The sequence below is a fragment of the Buteo buteo genome, chromosome 6, assembly GCF_964188355.1.
Source record: "Buteo buteo chromosome 6, bButBut1.hap1.1, whole genome shotgun sequence".
NCBI classification, from domain to species: domain Eukaryota; kingdom Metazoa; phylum Chordata; class Aves; order Accipitriformes; family Accipitridae; genus Buteo; species Buteo buteo.
Genome location: NC_134176.1, coordinates 9,116,999 through 9,139,816, shown reverse-complemented (window position 1 = coordinate 9,139,816; position 22,818 = coordinate 9,116,999). Strand labels below are relative to the sequence as shown.

General features: G+C 39.7%; 1 protein-coding gene across 2 annotated transcripts in view; it reads right to left on the bottom strand.

Moving 5' to 3' along the window:
- BRF1 (BRF1 general transcription factor IIIB subunit) overlaps positions 1-22,818 on the bottom strand; it is a 176,918-nt gene that overhangs the window by 126,328 nt on the left and 27,772 nt on the right. The window contains exon 3 of one of the 2 annotated variants that reach the window (XM_075029672.1): positions 4,354-4,527. The exons of the other annotated variant lie outside the window; for it this stretch is intronic. Within the exon in view, the coding sequence (XP_074885773.1) occupies positions 4,354-4,527 (174 nt within the window). The remainder of the gene's footprint in view (positions 1-4,353; positions 4,528-22,818) is intronic. 2 annotated transcript variants of the gene reach the window in all.

Sequence of the window (22,818 nt, the reverse complement as noted above, 5' to 3'; positions counted from 1 at the left end):
ATAACTTGGGCAACCTCAGTCTGAGGAGGCTGCCCCAGTCCCAGGTGGTGGAAAGGGCTCAGCAAGCCCTCCGACGTCAAGACTGATCAGCTTTACTGGAGGGGAAAAAACCTGCCCTGAATTTACCTCCAGAGGCAAACAGAGGGATATTTACACAAGATAGTTGATGAGAGAACTTTGCAAGGACTCTTCTCATGTGGAAGAAGTTTTATTTACTATGCTTTAACAAGACAGGATTTGGTTTACAACTAAGGGTGCATTTTCCAGAGAGCTTCAAAGGAAAATAAATAAATAAAAAAGGTGAGTGTGTGGGGGATAAAAGACATTTACCATGTAAAGTGTTGCTGTAAAAAAAAACCAACAGGTGGTAGCATTGGAAAATATTATAAACAAAATAGTGGACAGTTGTACCGTCTTTCTAACAGTTGCGTACAATAAAAAGGATTACAAACAGAATGAAATGTTCCTTGATTAAGACAAACCAATATCCCACCTGAAAAATCCTGGCCAGGCTCTCGTTGTTCCCGAGTGACCCTAGGGCAGCCACAGGTTACAGCCGAGCCCATAAGTCACACAAACACCCTACCCTGCTCTTCCCAAGTTCTCTCTCTCAGGAAGGCAGGACCAGCTAAAGAGCCCTTTGTTTCCATTCAAACATATGTAGGGGTGGAAAAGCTGTTCAAAACATAAAAGAGAAACAACCGAGGACTGTTACCATTCCAAGAAATAAATTAGGAGCCAGAGTCTGAAATGCCCAGAGTGCTGGCAGTGCCAGCTGAAGTCAGATGTCACTGGAAATGCTCAGCATCACTCAGCCCCTGGAAGGAGGACAACTGGTTCCATCAAACCTGAGGATTTAAAAATCACTATCTTCTTTAGGTGTATTTTTTGCATTATACCTATACTTCTGACACTGATAATATAGACACATTTTATAAAGAGAATTTCAGTTTTTATAGCTAGCTCATCAAAAGGATGAAATACCTCCCAAATTCAGCAAATAGATAGTAAGCCATCTTCCCTTTAAAACATTAACGCTGACAAGTAATATAAGCAAGGCAGATGAAAAGCTATGTCAAAGTTCCTGCATTGTAGGGTTTTGTGTCAAATAAGCTAATAAAAACCATAAACTGATGTAAATTCAATTCAGATCTCAAACAATATATTACACTTTCTAAAGAACTATAAATAAAACCTGCACTTTAGATAAATAAAATTTTATGTTCTCTAAGTTCTAGAACTATTTCTTCAGATTAAAAAGAAATGTGTTACTGAAATATTTTGCATTTTTTCATTAACAAAACAACTCATAAGAACCAAGGAGAACTTAATGTTTTCCTATTTCAGGCCGAGGTTTATTCAGGCATAATTCAGGCTGCACCAGTAGACTTGGCTACAATTTTCCTCACATTTTCACAGAGGCTCACTGGCGACATGTACATTATGAAAAAAGAAGAATAAGCAGATATCCATGTCAGATAAATACATTCCACTCCCTCAAACTGAACTCAATGCAGACACAATTAAATTCTGTTTTCCCTCTCCAAATGCTTCCCACTCCTTTGGTTCTGCCACTGGAGAGAATACAACATTTCTTGCCACTTCAGACCCTGACTACATCCCAGTACATCTGCTCCTGTAGCTCTCCAGGCCACATACATACTTTGCTCCTTCTACCATAGAATTTTTAAGAAACATGTTGCCTTCTACTTCAGAGACTAATCTGTTCCTAGATAACGTCTCTTGCCTCTATGACTCTCGAGTCACTCCACTAATTCATTTGGGCAAAAACCAAAACCAAGGTGCTGCCTTTGAGCTCTGAGTATGCTGGCTGCCCTTCACTACTTCTTCCATGTTATCTCTTTCCTCTAAAATACGTTCACTGATCTTCAGTCTTTAACTTCCTTTTCCAAATTTCTCCCAGATTTCTTCATAAGAGTTCTATAACCAACACAATGACAGTGAACACTTTAAACTCAGTAAATCTACTTAGGAGTGTACAATCTTCATGTGTTACAAATACTGTATGTCCTTTGTACAGTATATTATACAGCATATTTCTCCTCTTTGCATGCCATCCTCTGCTGGCTTCTCCAGAAGACCAAAATCAACTGCAAGCTTTTTACCCTGAATGTGCATCTTCATTCTTGCTAAAGCATCTTGTCACATGGCCACCCTCTACACCTGCTCTTGGTCCCTCTGGACCAAAGGCCCTGGGAACACGCCTGCCTCCTGTAGCACATTCCTATATTGCCAGATCTAGGCTGGAAACAAATATTACACATTGATAATGATCACAATACTTAATCTATGGAGGCTTGAACGTATTTTAATTTCAAAGGTCAGCAATATGCACCTGTGGCTCTCAGGTTTTCAAGTTTCTAATGAAAGAGTAAGATACCAGAAAAGGAAATTATATTTCAATGTTCAGAATCCATAATTTATTTGGGGTTTGTTTTTCAAACTACACTGGACTTCAAATGCAAAAAAAACAACCAACCAACCAAACAAAAAACCCAAACAAAAACCAACAACAAACCAGCAGAACCCAGGCAGAAGCTGAACTCACTCTCCCAAAGTAACACAGTTAAATTCTTACTATCAACTACAAAACTAAGTTTATCTAATGGATTTTTAAAAAAAATCAACACTAACAAATTGAGCCATACAGTCATGCACTACCACTTCTTGATTCCCAGGTAGCACAGTAACCATGCAAACGAAGATGGAGTGCTTTGTGATATTGATATAGAAAGACAGAGCCCATCTTTGCAGTCTTATTCGTACCTTACTCCTAGTATATTATGTGCAGTATCACATGGGATATTATCTCCATTTAACAAAAAAAGTTGGGGAATGAATTTAGGTATTTATGAAGTGTCAACTAGACCAATACATCTGGCATATAACCAAGATACCTGCTGCAATACTTTAAAGAAGGATATAAAAGAAGCAACGGATTTTTTTTTTTTTTTTGCTAGAAAAGTTAGCCACACTTGCTGCACAGATGGCTCCTACATTACAACATACCTATTTGCTTCTTACAGCTTATACTGCTTCGAATGTTTTTTTTATCACTACCAGTGGGGAAAAATAGATTTGCATATTATGACTAGACTACCATTCAGTAGTATCAAATAACAACTGTAAATAAATTACTTTAAAAATGTGACACAGGCATAAAAGAAATATTGGTAATGCTTTTAAATCAACACTGTCTTTATGGTAATGATAGAGTTATACTGTTCAAAAGTTCAGAGACTTTACATTAGAAGAGACCAGTGTAATAGGCAAGCCTTCCTTTTAATTCCATTATTCCTGCAAAACCACATTTTTTAAACATGCAAATGCAATGACTACAACACTATCAGAAAGCACGAATTTTAGAATAATGAATGTAGTTTCTGAAATTAAAAAAAACAATAATCTCAATCTTAAAAGGAAAGCTAAGCTGTTCAACTGCTAAAATATAGAATGAGAACAGCAATTTAGAAAAAGCATCAAATCAAATAGAATACTGATATGCACACACTGCTTTAAAGTAGAAAAGAACTAAAGTAACACAGAAGTAATTATTTGATACTAAACTCCAAATTTCAGCAACTGAAACACAACATAAAAGAAATAAAAATATATACAACAAATAAATTTGGATGGTCATCAGTAATTAAAGTTTTCATCAGTAAATAAAGTTTACATGGATTTTAATGAAGTTCTACTAAACAAAAATAGGGATAGTGTAGAGCAAGGAGTACCCATTTGCAAATCTGGCCTGTGTGCAGTCCCACCTCCAGCCACTGATTTCCTGTATAATCTTTGAGCAAATTTCAGAATTTATCAAATGCCTTTTTCCTCAAAACTGAAACGGGAGGGATACTGTCGTTCCAGCAATCATTAAAAGAAGGAAATCCAAATAACTTGATGGAAAACTCACTCAACACTAATCTTTAATGCTGACACTGCAGGAGACTTGGGGTTAATTTTCATTTGTTTTAAAAAAAAAAAACAAAACAAACAAATAAAATACACCACAAACAAGTAATCCCTAGCAAGGCACAGGAAAAGTGCAATTTCATACTACAAGAGAATGTTGAGAAAGAAGAAATTCAGAGTTATCGATGGGAGGCCGAGTGACTCTATAGCTTCTTGTAAATACTAAGTATTGTGCATTTAGGAAGGGAAAAATTTTACTTGAACCACAGGAAAAACTCCTATTCATTTCATTATATAAAACCAACAGTGACAAAGTCAGCTCCTAAACTTACCTTTTCAAATTTTGGAACAAGGTCTAACTGGGATAGTTGACTTTCTCTTTTATTTATTTATTTTTATTTTTTAAATGCAAAAGGATACGAGGAGTTCCTTCTGTCCTACACACCAGGTAGAGACATGCAGCAATTACGTGGGTCATCTTTCTCCCCCGGGTTAGATGTTTGCTCACAGCCATCTTGAAAAAATTAAAGGCAGTATCCAGACAATGTTGATTGAGTTGAAGCTGGTTTCCCAAGTGGTGAATCTGACGTTTCCCTAGAAAAATTAACAAGGGGAAAAAAAAAAAAAAAGAAAATGCTTAACAACTTTATAGTTAATGTGCTTTTGGGTTGGGGTTTTGGGGGGGGTTTTTGGCTTGGTTTTTTGGGTTTGGGTTTTGGGGTTTTTTTTTCTTTTTCTTTTTTTTTAAGACAAAATTGAGGGGGTGGATTTTGGATTTCATCTCTGTGTGAAATACAATATCCTCTCAAGTTTCAGGAACTATATATCCTCAGCTCCTCAGGACAAAAAAAGGTCTCGTTTCGGACTGCCAGAATTGAAATACATGCAATCAATGAGCCCTGGAAAACAAAGCCGCAAACATCTGCCCCAGAGAGGATCCAAAACACAGCCAAGACTGCTCAGACAAAAGATTATGCCCGCCTCCCTTAACATCGTTTGACAATTAGCACTTGGTTAGCTGTAGCGATGAACTTCTGAAAACCGGAGGTCGTGGCATGTTTGACACTGACGTGCAAACAGAGGAGACGTTCTGTTGCAGCTCTCCAAGAAGTGATGAAGTTTGCAGTTCCTCCGACCACAACCAAAGCCCACAAGGAAAGCAGCTCTGCTCCGGCTTGCCCGTGATCCCCACCGACGGGAGGCACTTCCTTCCTCCCAACACTTTCGCACCCGAGCCTTCATTTAAGGCTTGGCTGCCAGACTGCTGAGATTAGTTTGTGGCTTCAGGAAAACAAATGTGCCTTCACCCTTAAATAAAACAATTTTTTAAAAGTGTGTTTCAGATGATTCATGGCAGGAAGCGGTACAGCTGCTGGGACAGATGCGGGAAACGAGGTCCGGTCTGTCCTCACAGCTCCAGCTTCGGAAGAGTGTGCTGAAAAGACAGCTTAAGAAAAAGATGGGGGAAGTCATGAGGAAAACAGAGCACTGAAGTTCCTCAGCCTACGGGGTCAGATGGCACATCAAGAAAAATCCTTTAATTCAATGTGCGGGGCAGATGTTTCCAGTACGTGTATTTACAGGAAACGCTCGTCTGTTCCCTTCAGAGATACCGTAAGTAGCTTTGCTGAAGGGGGGACGACACCTGCCGTGTGCCTCGGCCACCATTACTCACAAAAAGTGATGGCGACCACGCGATGCTTACTAGGACACCAGCACCTGCACAGACTGCTCGTCTTAATTTTATGCAAACCCGTACACCATCATCACTAATAACAGAGTAAAAATGCTTAACCTCCGAACAACCTTCTGCCAAAGACGCTGCTTCAATTCGGCTTTAATAAAAAGTGACTCCAGACACGCAGCCAGGGCCAGCGAGACTCCGGCCAAACAGGAGCTGTCACAAAGCAACAGCTTGTCCTTCCTGCACAAGTGGCAATTAGTGCACTCACCAACAAGATCTCCTTTAAGGCACGCTGGTCAACCAGGTGTAACACATCTGGATGAAGAAGTAACGACAGAGGAAGGATATGTCACCTTCCACAGGAGGCGTGGGTACAATAAGCTACTCAAGAGTAATCCAAAGCCCATTAAGTCAATAGCTTTTCCACTGCCATCAGCAGGCCCTGGACTGGCACTCACCAGCCTCAAATAAAAATACTACATCTCCACAAAATTAAGCTACTAACTAGCACTCGCCCTCCCCTGAATTTTATTTCACACTCTACAACCTGTACACCGAAGCCGGATCAAGACTTATGTCCCTAAGAAAGAATCAGTTTGTACTCATCTGTGGGGGGAAAAACAAAAAAAAAATGCACTTAGCCTTGAGTACTAAAACTCATTTTTGCAGTGACAGCAAAGCAAAGCAGCTTCCCTGATCAGCCCCTCCCCGAGCAAGTCCACCCCAGAGACCAGCATGGATCAGCGAGGCTATGGAAAGCCGCCTCTTCCTACCACCTAGGCTTCCTATTTTATCTGCTTGTATTTTGCCACACACAGCTCTCGAGTTGAGGACACAAAGAACTGTCATCTGTAGAGATTTTAGGCACTACATGCAGATGTACCACCATTTAAAAAAAAAAATAATTAAAAAATTAGCCATGCCCATGCCCATCTACCTCTCCCTCAGCTACAGGGAGATCCAGACTGGAATCACTGCAGCAGCAAGTGCACAGCATTCCCTTTAAGTAAGATGGTTCAATTCAATGTCCTCAAAGTCACAAAGGCAGCTGATAACAAGAAACAACTTCAACAGTTTTAAGTGTTGTCTCAATTTTTCTTTTAAGTAAAGCTTTTCTAAAAACATAAAGAGAACAGTGGCTCCTAGGCCAAGAAAGAACCACATGCACTCCTGAATGCTTCTTGGGCTACTGGTGGAACCAGTACACAGGGCCCACCTGGCTCCACAAGGACCAGGTTGGTGCAAGCCACCAAGCAAGAAGAGGTGATGAGGAAGCTTCCCATACCACCAGCACAGCAGCATTTGACGTGGTCCTGGGCACACACAAGAGAACAGCCCAAATGAGCTGGAGATGCAAAGTAAGAACAGGACAACCAACCATGGGACTTCCCCCCCCAACACTCCCCTGGCCCATCCCCGTTATGAGATAATCCTTCCATCAAGAACACCACTCTCATTCAGGGCTCCGCACCTCAGAGGGCACTTCAGAAACAAACACACCAGAAGAGAAAAAAAATCGTATTGAGGAAGATATTTGAAATTCATTTCTTTCACAAGCTATTCTTCCCACTGAGCTGGTCCCATCCCTAAGGTACTATTAATATTCTCTGAGTATTTAACCTTTTCTTAATTTCAAATGTTGAAATACAATTCATCATAATCCATCCTAGGTAAACAGCATGCTTGTTTGAGTAATATATGCTTTTTTAGCTGAGCTCCTCATCCAGCATCAATATTTTAAAATGCAATTACTTTAGGGGTGACCAGTCTTTGTCTACTGACAAATACCAAAGAGATCTAAGAGCACAGAAAGGTGCTTGTCCACTTAGGAAATGCTATTTCTTTGAATGTTTTACTCAACCTTCAGCAGACCAGTGAAGGCTTTAATTCTGTGTGCCAGTACTCCCTCAAAGTTGCTTTGTAGTATTATGTCAGTCATATAGTTTGTGGAAAAATAAGGCAACTGTTACACTGCCATTGATCCCCAAAATGAACAACTTAACACAGGACAAGAAGCATCTTAGAAATTATGTGCATCTTGATAACTAACTTGGTTTTGTCCTTATCTGTTACGAGAGAGAAAAAAATGTACTGTTTATAGCATCATCTAAGATGCTTACATTCTGTAACCAGTTTCCTATTTACTAAAGAAAGATCAAAAGCTTTGTTGTTCCTCCACTACCACCCCCGCCCCTTGAATTTAACATGACAACAAAATTCTTTTTTTCTGGTATCTTATGTAACACAAAAAAAAAAAAAAAAAAAAAAAAAAAAAAAAAAAAAAAAGCTGGAAAAGCTAGCATTAGCAATCATGCTTCTAGATTTCTCCACAGGGAACACAAGATACTAGTCCTTCTGGCTCCTTCACAGATGCAAGAAGCATCTCCATTCAAAAGGCAACTTCGAGAAAAGGCAGGTATCGACTAAATGGCTACTGGCCCAGTACCGCAGTACAGTACCAAACTGTTGTACAGTGCCCTCATCCCAGTCAGATGACAATCAAAAGTATGTAATTTTGTGACTTCCAACCTTTTCTGCCAATCTCACCAATCTGACATTTCCAAAGTTGAAAAATGTGTCTCCATAATATTTAACTATAAATACAGCAACTTAATCTGTTGGTATCTGAAGAGCAGATGTTCATACTTGGAGAAACTGGGCATAAGAAAATAACTGATCAAAATAAATTCTCTATCCAATGCTCCAGTTACTGTTGACAAACATGAACAGAGACCAAATACCCATTCATACTGCCAGTCCTCATCATGAAAAGTCCTCCTAACTGTGCAATGGTAGCCACAAACCTTGCTAAGCATTCAGATACCTTCTTACGTGACTGCTCCCCCAGCAGTATGGCCAGTGCAGGGAGAAGCTGCAGAGCAGCTGCCAAGCTACAGGGCTGGGAAGATGAACAATTCCCTCCAGCAAACCTACAATACCACATTGTGTCTATCAGCCCTTGAACGTACTCCCGCTCCCACTGCTCCTTGCTAGCTGGGTGGCATTTTATAACCTTCCATTTGCTGTTTATCTCCTGACTGTCTCTATCATTTGCTCTAGACTACCAGCATGGCTTCAGTCAGCCCAAATGGCTGGCTAATGCCCTTTCCGCCAGTTTGACCATATGGTCCCAGTGTGCAGTGAGCTGGTCCAGCTATCTGGAAGAATGCAACAACAAGCCTTATGATCTCAGCCAAAACAGTGGGAATATCCAACATTACAAAGCAATTTATTAGTAATCTGCTCAACTCTGTATTCACCAAATTACATCACAGTGTTACAAACTCAAATGAATTGAACTGCTCTACTGGATAGAAAAGAAAATAAAAAGAAAAGAGCTGCCACACCTTTAAACCCTGTCGTGCTCTGGGTTATAAAACAAAACTCAGGACAACAGCTTTCTGACTTTCTGATCCATTTTATGCAGTAGAACAGTTTTTTTAAAAAGTTTGAGTGGGACACTACTCTAAAAACTTACTACTATCTCAGTACTATAAAAGAATATCATTATGTGGAAGAGTCAGAAATAAGTATTGCATTTTTTTCTAAATTACTAGGCGAGAGTACAACATATAAACAAAATATACAGGGGTAAAACAAGTCTCTTAGTAGGTTCATCTTTTATTAGTAACTTGCAAAAAGAGTTGCCTCTTTTGGGTCTTACAGGGTTTTGACAGATCCTGGGATTCTTATTTTAAATGAGAATAAATAGAGCCTTTAAGGTCAAAGCTTACATTTCATGCTGCCCTTGCAATTTAGTGATAGCATTAAAGTGGTGTCTAAGTATCTTTGGGAAAAGGACAAGGAATAGTGTCTTTTTAAAAAGGCAGGAGAAGCTCATCAGCAAGGTTACAAAAATCCTCCCCCTTCCCTCACCAGTAAAACATTAAATTTTTTTCCTTTAAAGAGCAAAAGAACAAAAGTCTGTAAACTACAGAAATTTTGCAACATATAGGACACATACCAGGCAGTTTCCATTTATTTCTCAAAGGCTCATCATACCATTGGGGTGGAGGGGAAAGCAAGGGCAGGGGGGCAGCGGGGGGGGGGGGGGGGGGGGGAGGTGAAGAGAAGCTTGCACTTCTGTAAGCAATACACAAAATCAAGTTCCCAGGCTACCAAGTAGTAAAGTTTATCACGCTCCTGAATCTGCATCTAAAAACAAAAGACGCTTTTCAGTTTTTAGTTCCAAGCCTACTAAAAAAAGTGTTTCTACCCATCTACTCCCAGCGTGCTGAAAGAAACACCATCATCTTCTCAACCGATGCCAATCTCAATGCTTTGAACTGGCACATAAGACCGCTGAATGCTACTATCCTTTTATTTCAGAAAATTTCTATTCTTTTGAAGGAGGAAACAGTGGTTATTACAAAAAAAAAAATGTGTAGGCTAGCAATCACTGTCACAAAAATAGATTTGCAGAAAATCTTGGTAATATTAAATGCTTACACAACAGGCAGTTGATAGCAAAACTGCAGCTTAAGTTATAATAGAAGCAAAATAGAAAAGGGGGGAAAATCAGACCCATTCTTTACAAGCAATTTTCTTTCTTTTATGATCTCGTTACTACAGAAACATCTTGTTCTCTTCCCCTATTCAAGAGGAATCATACCTTTTTTTGGATCCCTTAAAAGTCAGTAATGTCAACCAGCTACAGCTATATATTACTCTCATCTGGCTTCTGCCTGCTCATCTGCAACCCTCGCCTCAGACTGACAGAGACTGTAACACTGCTATTTCAAAGTAGTACTTTTCAGTAGGAAGCATAAGTTTCCAGGGAAATGACAAGCAGTACACAGCCAGAGCTTAAATGAATTGTTATTACAATACTAAACTGCATCATCAAAATCCAGGCGTACAGATTTTCCCCCCTTTCTGCAATTTGCTCGAGGGGGCCTGGAAACTAGCACTACCTGAATCAGGCAATGGAGTCATGTTAACAGCACTAATCCTTTTTTTGCAAAAAGGATTGTTATGGTAACAAACACTAGATTCTATTAAAGGAAACGTTTTGGATGGGTTTTGCTTGGGTATTCATTTCCAGAATTTGAATTACTTTACTGACTAAATTTTGTGTGCAGACTTTATTCTGCATTTGGGTTTTCACTCCTTTTCTTTCTTTGAAAAGGCTCCCCAAAAGAACTCCTCCTCCCCCCCACCCCAAAGCAGTTTTTATGTGTAGACATCCCTGCATGCTTTGTCATATCTTTCAATTTCAGCAAGTCCCAGCTCAAAGCCTGAATGAATTTCCTGCTCTTTGCTCCATGCCAGGCTTCTATGTTATTTGTATTACAAATAAGTAAAACAAACAAAGCCACAACAGCGAAAGTCCTGGAGTATCAGTAGGGCTACTCTTATGAAGGCTGGTCCCAGAAGCCTAATCAAGGGTAGTGTCCCATGATCAAAGACAAGAAAACATTTAAAGCCCAAACAATGGGGGGAGGCAGGGAGGAAACCAAGGCGATGGCTGTAGCGATCACACGGAGCATTTCCAGCAACACGCACAATACCGTGAATGAGAAGCAGCTTTATCTCCGTTGTAATGAAAAAGGCCGATGAACGGTAAAAGTAGAAGCACGGCAGGACATTACAGCAGTGCTGACACAGCACAATAACAACTTTAATTTTATTAAGCATAGCCAAGAGTTATTCCCAGTAACACCTAATTGCCTATGAGGAAAGTGATAAACATGCTGGCTTCATTCCCATACCCTGCCTATCTTCAGCCTAGCCCCAAATCCCCACTTTGCCACCACCTAATTGTGGGTGCACCCCACGTCCCCAGACCCATGCTGTCCCACACGAGAACTCCCCAGTTCCTCCACGGGATGTGTCAGTCCAAGGACTGAGGAACCCGGCATCCGTGCACACTCAGTCCCCCTCCAGCTAATGCATCCTTGTGCCTGCGTCACCTGGCAGACCTGCTCTGGGGACAGCCCAAGGGTATGCTCTGTTCCTGTTATCTCAGCAGAGTAAAACAGTTCCTGCCCCTTTCCCTGTGAAATTCCACCAGCTGCACCAGCACAACTGTTTGTGGGGATGCACAGAAAAATCAAACCGGTAAACAGATCCTTGTTAAAAATAACCTTGTGAAATACAAAAAGACTTAATCCAGACCTGTTTACTGAAGGATTGATGCCTCCACTTTATCTTCTTAGGGCCAGAAACAGACTATCTCAGCACAGAGACCTGTATTCAATTTCTCTGCCTGCTGACAACAATCCAACCCATCCATTTTGCCTCCCATGAGAGTGCCCCAACTACCAGGTGCAGCTCCCTGTCTCTCCTGGTAAAGCCCTTCCATTGCATGTCAAATGTTCATTCATTCATTCAGCTAAAGAGAACTTGCATGCATCTTTAAGATTGATAGCTTAAAAATCCAGATAGTGGTCACTACTCCAACCACTTCTTAAATATTTGATACTAAGCTACTTTTCTTTCACCTAGAAAATCTGCTGTTAACATCTCTTCCCAGCACTTATCTGTACTTCTGAAAGTATTCATTCCCTCAAAATAAAGCGCCCACATAACTTTCCCGCTCCCTCCTCCCAAACATTTTTTCTATTCCTCGATTGTATGATACCACTCCCACATGGGCAGCCTCTTTGCATATACAGCAACTGGCCATTTGAATTAATTTGCCTTACCCACTCTGAAACATTTGGCATTGTAAGCAGTTCCTCTGACTTTTTGCATTCAGTTCCTGGAATTCTGCTTCCCTCACAGGTGGTAGTTCTACTGCTGCCATTTCATTCCCATTATGCATCTAACAGCTACCCCTGCTTCAATAACAGACAGAAGCCATACAGTTTATTCATGGACTGCACCTAAGCTATTGCTAACCTTGTCCCATCATCCTTAGGCAGCAGTTTGCTTGCTTGCTTCTTACCCTTGCTTCATTTTCTTTTTAATACAGCTAAAGAACTTCACGCTAATGAAGTCCTTACTGAACTTCATTTCTGGTGTCAAGAGTTGGAAAACCACAGCCAATGCTGACATTAAAAAAAAACAACAAAAAACCCAGTCTGTTGATTCACTAGCATCTGAAGGTATTGGATTATGATTGTTTTAAGTCAAGCTAAAGCCCAAGCTGTTGCTGCAGACAGCATTCCCACCTCCGGCACGATATTTGCGTGACCGCATGCTGATACAGATGAGGGAACTTGCTCTGCTGAAAATCAGCTCAAACAACAAAACGTTAAATGTTCATTTGGACCAGTTCCCTCATATAACTCAACAAGCAGCCTCCCAACCACTAACGGCAGCAGAATGTGGCTGGGGCGAGGAGAAATGCTGTCAGCAGCAGTGTACATGTGAATCAACTTAAAGCGAACGTGAGACTGCAGCCTAAATGGGTCAAAGAGAAAAATACACTCTATCCCTATGCTTCCTCCTCCTTCCCTGCTACTGCTCCCAGCCCTCGCCACTCCTCTCATACAAGTGAGCTTACATAAAAGTCTGACTTATCACAGTTTAAACAAATGCTAATATGTTCGTTAGTTGTTTGCATATTAGAATGCTTCAGGTCATTTAAGATTAATTTTGGAAGCAAGCAAATATGGACTTTTTCATATCCAAAAGTTTTGTCAGCTGAATTTTTTGCCCGCATAAGATTTGCAGCTGTTTCAAAGTCAAAACAGCTGGAAGACTGCACTACTGGCAAGAACTGTAGGCACATGTATGATTAATGTAGCACAACCCTTACCTATCTGACATTAAGGGAATTAGAAAGAAAAATTTGAGATATGAGGAGCTTTTAGGTAGTGGTAGCTTTTGAGAATGCAAGATTTCCTTCTGAAAGCACCATCAGTTAGGCTTTGCTTTAATCTTCCTCTGTTTTGTTTGGACAGTGATTTTTTTTTTTTTTTAAATTACAGTTTAAATGGCAGTTATTCTTAGAGATTTTTCTATATCTATATACATGTAAAGCTTTTTCCCCACACTTATCAATTACCAATTGTTACTCTTGTCACAACAAGAAATGAAACATTTCTGCTGTCACACAGCATTACTGCTGATCCAAGCACCACCTTCAACCATCCAAAATCATTTCTACATCACTGCAAGAAAAAAAAAAAGGCAAAAGATTTGTTCATTACATAATCTGACAGTTTTGAAAAGATCACTTTTTTTAAGTTTTAAAACCCCATAATTCTAGCATTATGAGAGAGATCAGAATTTGTTTCATAGCTACAAAGCAAAAAGCATTTAACTAACAAGCATCAATCTACACAGCTAGAAAAATTCAAGAATACAGCACAATATAGGAAAAAAATTGTTGCCTATTGGTAAAAGTTATCAAAATCTTTAAAACAAAACAAATATGAAGACTAAACACAAATGGATCCATTGCTGCAATAGAAAACTTTACAGATGCAAACAGCATGTAAATCAGTGCAGTGTTATCTGCTTGCTGACAGCAAGTTCTAGTGCCTTCCCTGCAGATCAGGGCTTTTGCAAGGCAGAGTGAAAACTGACAGGAGCCATTTTTCAGAGTCTTGCAGACACCACTGAAGCAGACAGGAGCCCCAGGAGTCAAGGTGCTTCGCGTGGACGAGGAGGATGCAGGAGCTGAAGGCATCCCCCTGTCCAGAACTGCCACTAAGGCCAAGGGGACAGGGACAAGAGCAGAAGTAATTGAGTTACCACAGCTGAACAATTACCACTTCTCATCTGTGCTGCAGTGACTGTTAGCTAAGGTCACACATACTAAGATTGTTTCAAAAATAAAAAAAAATAATAATGTTCCTGTTTAATCCACCTTCCCTGCTATACAAACCAGTTCAGCCTTTCCCTTTTTCTGCCAAGAGGCTTCTGCGTATCTCTGTGAACCTTCCCTACTTTCCTTGTCCACCTTTAATACTTACCTTCTATAACATGTCTGAGAATTTACTTGTCCTCAGACACGTGCAGAACAATTTTCCTCCCCTAGAGTTCAGCCCTGCTCCTCTGCACGCCAGTTGTTCTGTCAAAATACAACTGTTAGTGCTAAGTTATTTCCACTCTCCATCATCCGACTGTGTAGGCAGGAAAGACCTTACTGACAGAGACTAATACCAATACTCTGCTCTCAACCTGTACTGGACTTAAGGTTGCTGCTTCTTCTTCAGGACTGAAAAAGGCCTGTGAGCCCAAAGCTAGTCTCAGGTTCTGGGTGGTGGGTTGGTTGTTTTTTTTTTTCTTTTCTTCCCCCTTAATTCTACATGCAAATCTAACAAAGGGCACTCTCTCCTCATCCAGACCTTACCCAACTGACAGTCAAAGATGATGTATGACACAGTAATTCCAAAAGTAAACATTTCATAAATATCAACTAATTGGCAAATCTCTTAAATTACCTCAAAAAAATGGAAATATGGTGAGAAAGCATCAAGGGAAAAAGGATGCAGAGAGAAGTAGTTGAGGGGGGTGAAGAAAAAGAGGCAGTTATTAAAGATATCAAAGGGATAAGAGATAAAACATGATCTAAAAATGGAAGCAGAAAGACAGAAGCAGCAAAATTAAGCTGGGAAAGGCACAGAGACGTTACAAAAGCAAGAAAGACTGTATTAGGTTAATACTTATTTAAGGTATTTTTATATGAAGCTGACAAGGGTGGTCAAATACTTCTTCCTTTATATGGAAGGGATAAGAAACCTGGCAGTTAGGTAAGAGAGCATCAGTCTTTATCCAGGTTGCAACTAAAGAATGAAATTCTGCCCTTAGTTTGTCCCTGGCAGCTGAGTCCATCAGCTACAGATAACAAGGAGTATGAATCTAAGGGGGCTGCTCTCCTTTACCACTACAAAAGGCCTATTTAGATCAGAGCTACAACTGCTTCTGTTAGTTTTATCTGTGCACTGCCTATGGATGATGGAAGAAGTTATGGACAGAGCTTGAGCCTCAACTTTTGCATTTCCCTCCTTTTTAAACTAAAAATAAGTGAAGGTTGCCACAAATCTCAGCTAAACGATGTAGTGAATCAGTGAAGCTATTTATCAAGCCAGTCTCTTGTGCTATATACTTCGGCTTGGAGTTGAAAGGAGATTTATGTTTAAAAAGAGAATGCACATATTTCAGGAACAGCCTTATATTTCTTTAAACAATAACATTTATATAAGTCAGATGTACAGATTGTTCCAGTAAAGAATTAAAATTACAATGCCATCTATGTATTTCTACAGAGCCAACGTGACCCTCTTAGAATATATTTGGCATATTCGAATAATATCTATCTGTATGTTTGTGATCCCTTCCATTTATAAAAAGCTACTCTTTACATATGGGATGTCATCAGCAGCTACTCTAGAAGGAGGGAATTTTCACTAGACTTTGTTCTCCTCCTCAGGAACCCTGATCACCCTAGAATTAAAGATGGTGAGCACAGCAGGGGGAATAGGGGGTGGGTGTTTAAAGACACAGAGACTGAATTTACAGCCTTCACCAAATTACCAAACATGCTTTGTTAAGAGAAGAGCAGAAGATCACTAGATTTCTGGAAGACAATGGAAGTTTAAGCCATAAATAGATATAAGCATGAGTTCATGCCCAAGGACTAAAAACATAAAATTAAAGGAAAATGTAAGCACCATGTTAATGGGAACTTACAACAAACTCATTGGACCTCATAATAGTTTCCCAAGGGAACTGGTGGAAACTCCCACTGCTTGGAACATATGAATCCAGGAAGGGCAAAACACAAGAAAAATGCATGATATGAAGTGATCCCGTATAAGAAAAATGGGCTGAGATGATTTACTAGGCTAAAGTAAGTTCTTATGCTTTTGCAAAACTGTAAGCTTAAGAGAGAGGCTGCTTTGCATGACAGAATCATTCTGTATTCTGAGTGTACAGAACAGGGGAAAAAATTCCCTCACCCTTTCCTCCCCAGTCATCTCTGCTGACTTGTTACAACAGCCTCCAGCCTGCTCACCGTTTGGCAGCAGAGCAATACAGACCCAATGCCAGACAGACCAACCTCACCTGTACAGCAAAGATCCATCTAGTCAAGTTCCCGCCTCTTAATTTTTTTTCCATAGTCACCATTCCATCTAGTTTTCCTAAAGTAAATATTGTATTAACAACACTCCACAAAAAAAAAAACCTCAACACTTGTTCATCTAAAAGTCTGAGAAATTCTGTCCATAACCAAATCTTTAGATACCAACTTCCTTTGCTCTTCAAAACAATCCACTTGCCTCCAGTGTGCCAGTCCTTACTAGTTAAAAGAAAATTTTGGGTAAGCACAATTACATTTTTCTGTTCTTTATGTGCTAAACCTCAAAGATCAATTACAACAGGGTTTTTTCTGTGCAGTATGACTCCAAGATAAGATGTAAGATCATCCATTAAACATACACATCCAAGACTAGATGCATTATTAATTCATTTTCCCCTAGGTAATATGGCATGGTGAAAAATAGCTACCAGAGAACATACTGACTAAAGACTTAAACAGAAATCAGTGGATTTATGTGATGATTGCTATGCAGCAACCTAACGGATCTCATTAAAGGAGACATGGATTCTTCTCCCTTGATACAGTCACTGCTCCTACAGAGCAGATGCTGATGTTCAACACAAGGAAGAATATTGATTGCAACATACCCCAGAAACAGTTCTTACACCAGTTGTGAGAATGATCTATCTTGACTTAATATTGCCTGAGTCTTGACTACAGACAGGTCTCAACTTTATAGCATTTTTCTGATTAGTAACAGTGTTTGGAAAATCTCTTTTTTAAGTAAATTGGTTATAAAACACTACCTGCCTCAGCATTTCAATTAGGCGGGTGCTGTAAGCACCAAAATGAGTTTTTACTGTTGTCCTCTGACTTTGTGGAGCTGCAATCAGGGAAGCTGCCCTAAGGAATCGCTTAACATCAGCATAATCTCGAACCTAACTAACATATTGCTTCGCTGAGTCCATAGAGTAAATTCTATTTACTGACCTCTTAAGATCCACAATAAACAAACACTTCAATCAACTGCCTGCCTCAGACCTGTTTATGCTACAAGCAGCTCCTCGCTGAAGGCCTCAGAAGTTCTACAGCTACATTAATCAACCTCAAGGACGATGCTTTTCCTACACAAAACAATTACAATCTGGCCCTTCCTCCTTCCTGCCTTCTGTATTTTACCTTAAGAGTGTTAGGAAAAGCAGATAGGCAGATGAAATTCTGCCTAGCTTTGTGCAAGATGACCTTAAGTCCACATATCCATGGCCCTGGCAGCTACAGGAGCAACAGGACACACTTAAGTTAACATTTCTGTATGGTCAAACGCTATCCTACTACATCACCATACAACAAGAATTATAGGTGCTACTTTGTTTAATCCAGCTTTAATTACCATAAGCATTCAATTCCTATTGAAAGCCATGCTCCTATAGATGGGAAGCTGAACTTGGCACAACCAAACATTTCTGAGAGCCCCAAATCAATTGGGGTTTTAGCTTCTGGTAGCTGTGCCTCTTAATGTTTTGAAATCACAGCACTCAAACTTCAACAACATTTTGTTCCAAGTGGCTGTTACTATGTTGTCTCCCTTTTATGCTTTCTACAGACTAAATCAGGAATGGGTATCTGACATAAGGATCCTTCTTCTTAGCTTAACAGCGAGCAAGTGTGTCTGGAGGAGACGGAAAACCACACATGATTCTCCACATTGAACCACGGAGGCAGGTGGCAATCCTTCACGTCTGCTGTGAGATGCAGAGGAGACAAACCACTCCAAATGTACTCTTTGAAGAACTTGATTTTTGTTTCCATGTCACTGCTTACACTCCCTTATGCTCATCTTTATCTTCTGCGTTTTCTTAGGATTATATTTGCTGTTTAATATTCAGTGTCACTGTAATCCCACAACTTGACTTTCCTGGCACGACAAATCAATGTTTCTCAGAAATCCAAAACAACCTCAAAGCTTTTTTCTTCCTCTGTGTCAAAGACCTTGATCAACATCATGTTTCCTTTTCTTCTTAAAGCTGGTATCAAACACTGCAATGATCTCAGAATGAAATTTGTTGTATATGTCAGATCAAAAAGTAAAGAGCAGAATTGGGGGGAAACAAAACTACCCACACATACAGTAGGAAAACTGTCTAGTCAATGGCAAAAAGAGCATGTGAGCACCACTGTAACCCTTCAAAAAGAACATTATTTCTATTCTCAGTTCTCCAAGATCTGAAATAGGGTGGAAACTACCCTTGAGACAACCATCTGCCATCAATGCATGGTAGACTCACCATGGACCAAGAATGGAAAGAGACAGAAGTATGTTTACGATCCACAGGATGCCTAACAACTTTATTTTGACCAAAGCTACAGATACCCATTTGCTCTCAAAAAAGAAGCTGGCAGCAAGCAAGAGTTAACTTTTAGTATAGGGCCAGCTGGAATAACACAGACCACTCAGACAACAAACGTCACCTCACAAGCACCCTGGATTTGTTCCAAAAATCACTTGAAAAGTGGTATTCTTTCTTGACACGCTCAAGGACTGATTCAGCTTGCACCAGAAGCAGTACTTTCCGCCCCCCCCCCCCCCCCTCCCCAGTACATGTTAGGAACCATAGTCTCTAAATCTACTTTGAGATGATTTTGAATAGTCTCAGGATACACATTTTCCCACAGTATCACTAAGCAAGCTTGTAAATTATTTTCCTTGTATTTAAGCTTAAAAACAAAGATTTCATGTCAGATTATTTCCCCACCTCCCACCTTCCAAAAGAAAGAAGCCTTCAGATATAAAAATATATTTTTTAAGGTAGAAAGGGAGTGTATTTGCAAAGCTATTCACCCACATTAGTACTGCTACGAAATCACTTACAAGATTTCAGCTGACATTCAATAATTTTATTTCTAGCTATTTCCCTGAGCTCACAGAGCTTTCACGGCCAGGGAAGTAAGCAAACATAACACCTGCTTGGATTTGGCAAGCTGCATGGGGCTCAGAATAATAAGGCAAGCCCTCTAAAATCTCCCTCATTTACAGATGCCAATTTGCTGACGATAGGAAGATAGCTATGCTCACCTTCGGAAATGAGGATGAGTTTGGATTAGCAAATACTGAAGATTCATCCCACATTTAAAATGGAGGCTGGTAGTTAGAGAGAAATGAATGATAAACTAAGAGCTATTACTGATTTATTGCTTTTTCATATAAAGTCTGCTTTCCTCTTCAGTCCAGAGCAAACCCAGGGTAAGAAGCAGGAGTGAACACACAAAAACCTCAGCCTGAAGACTAGGTACCACTGGAGCAGCTGGGGCTGTACTTTTCAACATTTTTTATTTTGTAAGAGCATTTTCCTAATCTTTTACTGATTAAAGAAATCTACTTTCTTGTTTTATAACAAATCAGGTAATATATCAGAGGATGAAGTTACCAGAGACAGTTGAAACGGGAAATCCAACATTCCCCATCCATCCCACCACCACCCCTTGCACCAGCTCCCAGTGCTCTTCAGATTTCGTGCTGAGCCGCAAACCAAGTCAAAAAGAAAAAGCAGTCAGTTTTCTACAGGCATCAGCCAGAGCAAGCAAGAGAAGACAAGCACTGGCAAGAAGTACAGCAGCAAGCCTTGAGAGCAGTTCATCAGTAACATGCAACTCCTGATTTGTCTAAGATGCTACAAAAAGTTTGGAAGCAGAAGTTTACAGCTGTCCACATACTCCCTCAAAACATACAGTATACATATTCCATGAGCAAAGACATCAATCTCCTAACCTGATTTACAAAGTGTCTTTTTCTATGTAAAAGGATTTCTATGGATGTGTCTAAGCTTACATATATACGCACACATGCCCAAAGGAATCAGAAATGCCTTTCTCCATCAAGTGGCTCTGCAAAACCCTGAAAATAAGTACCAGGATGACTACTAAGGATGATCACCCAGGCTTTAGCACCCGTGATAACCCATGAATCTGTAGTGTTTATATCCCCCTTTTAGGGAAGATAACATGACACTTTCTAAAAAGGAAGAACATCAAAGATGGCTGTATCTTACACATCAATTTTGCAAGGATAGGAAACAAGCAGCCTTTGGGTTCAGTATGTTCTATAAAGCTATCAGAAAAAAAAAAAAAAAACAACCCTCAGACCAGACCTAATGGCCAGTGTCTGGAGAGTAACCCATTCTCAGAAATTCATCCTAAATGGACTACAAAGCAAAGTGCAAACTACTGAACCATATACAGCTCCCTTTGTGGCAATACTAAGTTCATGATTCCTACCGTAAAAATGCATGGAATGCTTTCCCTGAATATCGATTTATAAAAGCAATCAAATAGCATATCTAGGGTACAATGTAAATACTACTCATATACATTCTCTCTAATGAATGACAATCATACAGGAGAACATGTGTGTCTAATTACCGTACATGAACCCAGCTCTGTGTATACCTCCAGAAACTGGAACTATGATCCTGTAACTGCTTTCTTAATGTTATACATTTCATAATATACTACTCAGAAGTACTACTAATCAACTGTGTGGTTTTAGAGCACATAAAGAAATAACATAGAGCTTTCTTCTAAAAATCCCATTCCTAATTGATTTTACTAAAAAATTATTTATATGCTCATCAGCATAATATAATTTCTTAGGGAGTCACACTGATGAATATAATTAGCCATTTGTTTTATTGCATTCAGTGCTAATAACCTTTCTTTGAAGAAAGATCCATGTTTGATTCTTCTATTGTTCAAACTTAAGAGAAGCCTCTTTGGGTTGAAAATGCAGGAATCCTCTGAACTGACTTTAAACAGCTAAGCAATCAATTACCTTTTCACTTAATTTGTGCTGTGTTTGTTTGGGACAGCTTTGTTAATAACAGCATGAAGGCTTTAAGTCTAGGTGATTAAAGCCAGATTTCTAGGTACATATTTGGGACCCCAAACAATAATGCCAAGCAAACACAGCTCCCACTGACATCCAGAGTAGGTCTAAACAGCATAGCTCAAAAACAGGTTTAAGCATGCTGAACCCAACTCCTTGCCACACTGCTGGCAGTCCTTACCCACACTGGAGCCTGTGTTCAAGGACACCATGCTGTACTTCTGTCTCTACTTTATAAGTGTCATTTGCTTATAATTTCCATTAGAAAACAAAGTTTAAAAAAAATCACTATGTAGGAAACAAATTCTTTTTTCAAGTATTACATGCTCAGTGTAGGAAGTTACATCTAAAATTATAGCAATAATAATGCTTTCAGGAGAGGCATGCATTTGAAAACTCTCCCCCCCTCCTGCAATTCCTCAAGCTTCCTTCATTTCTACCTACACGGTTGATTGTACTTATGTTTAGTCTAGGCAGACTAGTACTTAGTTGTCCTTATTGTCCAAAATGATTCAATTATTTGAGAACAAAGAGGGGGAAAAAAATAATCTTCATCTAAAGGAATAGTTTACGACTTTAAACTCATGATTTCCCATCCACAGTTTATCCATAAATAGCCAGTTCCGTAAAGCTGTAGGAAAAAAGCAACTTTCTTTACAACTCTAATTGCTGTACAACTGTTGAGGGAAAAAATTACTATTTTATATGGAAGATGTAAAGATTTTTCTAAATAAGAGGAATAAGTATTACATTTATTGAAGACGTTAAAAAGCAGTTGTGTATTAGAAGCCTGGATTTTTTTTTTAAAAAGCCTCCTTCCAGAGCGGGCTGGAGTTCTTGCCCTTCAAAAGATGCAAGGTTAAATTAAATGTCATTCATGAAACAGGTTATGTTCAGCTTATGAGGAGACATCACTCTTCAACCTTCTACCTTTGATAAAACATGCAGTACCTGCATGTTATCCTCCTTCATTACTTAATGCAAGCCTTCATAAACTCATCACCCAAGAAGGAATCACATAGGCTACAGCCCAGATAAGGTCCTACACCCAACATCCAACCTCCTAAATTATCCCATATACCATTTTTACATCAGAGATGGTCATAAACTATGCATGGGAAATTCCAAACTGAGCAGCTAGCAGAAGAGCAAACCCAAAATTTTCAGGAAAAGCTCTACGTTAAAGACATGATTAAAGAAAGAAATTCTCTCCCTCACCACTCCTCCCATGAAATTACAGTTGAATAACTATGACAATGGCAGAATTTAAACTTACGGTCAAAAAGTGTTTTAAGCAGTGTGTAACAGCACCACCTGGTGATCGTAGCTGTACAGTATTTTTAAGACATCCATTAAGTTAAGGCATAGTAATCAGCACAGAAG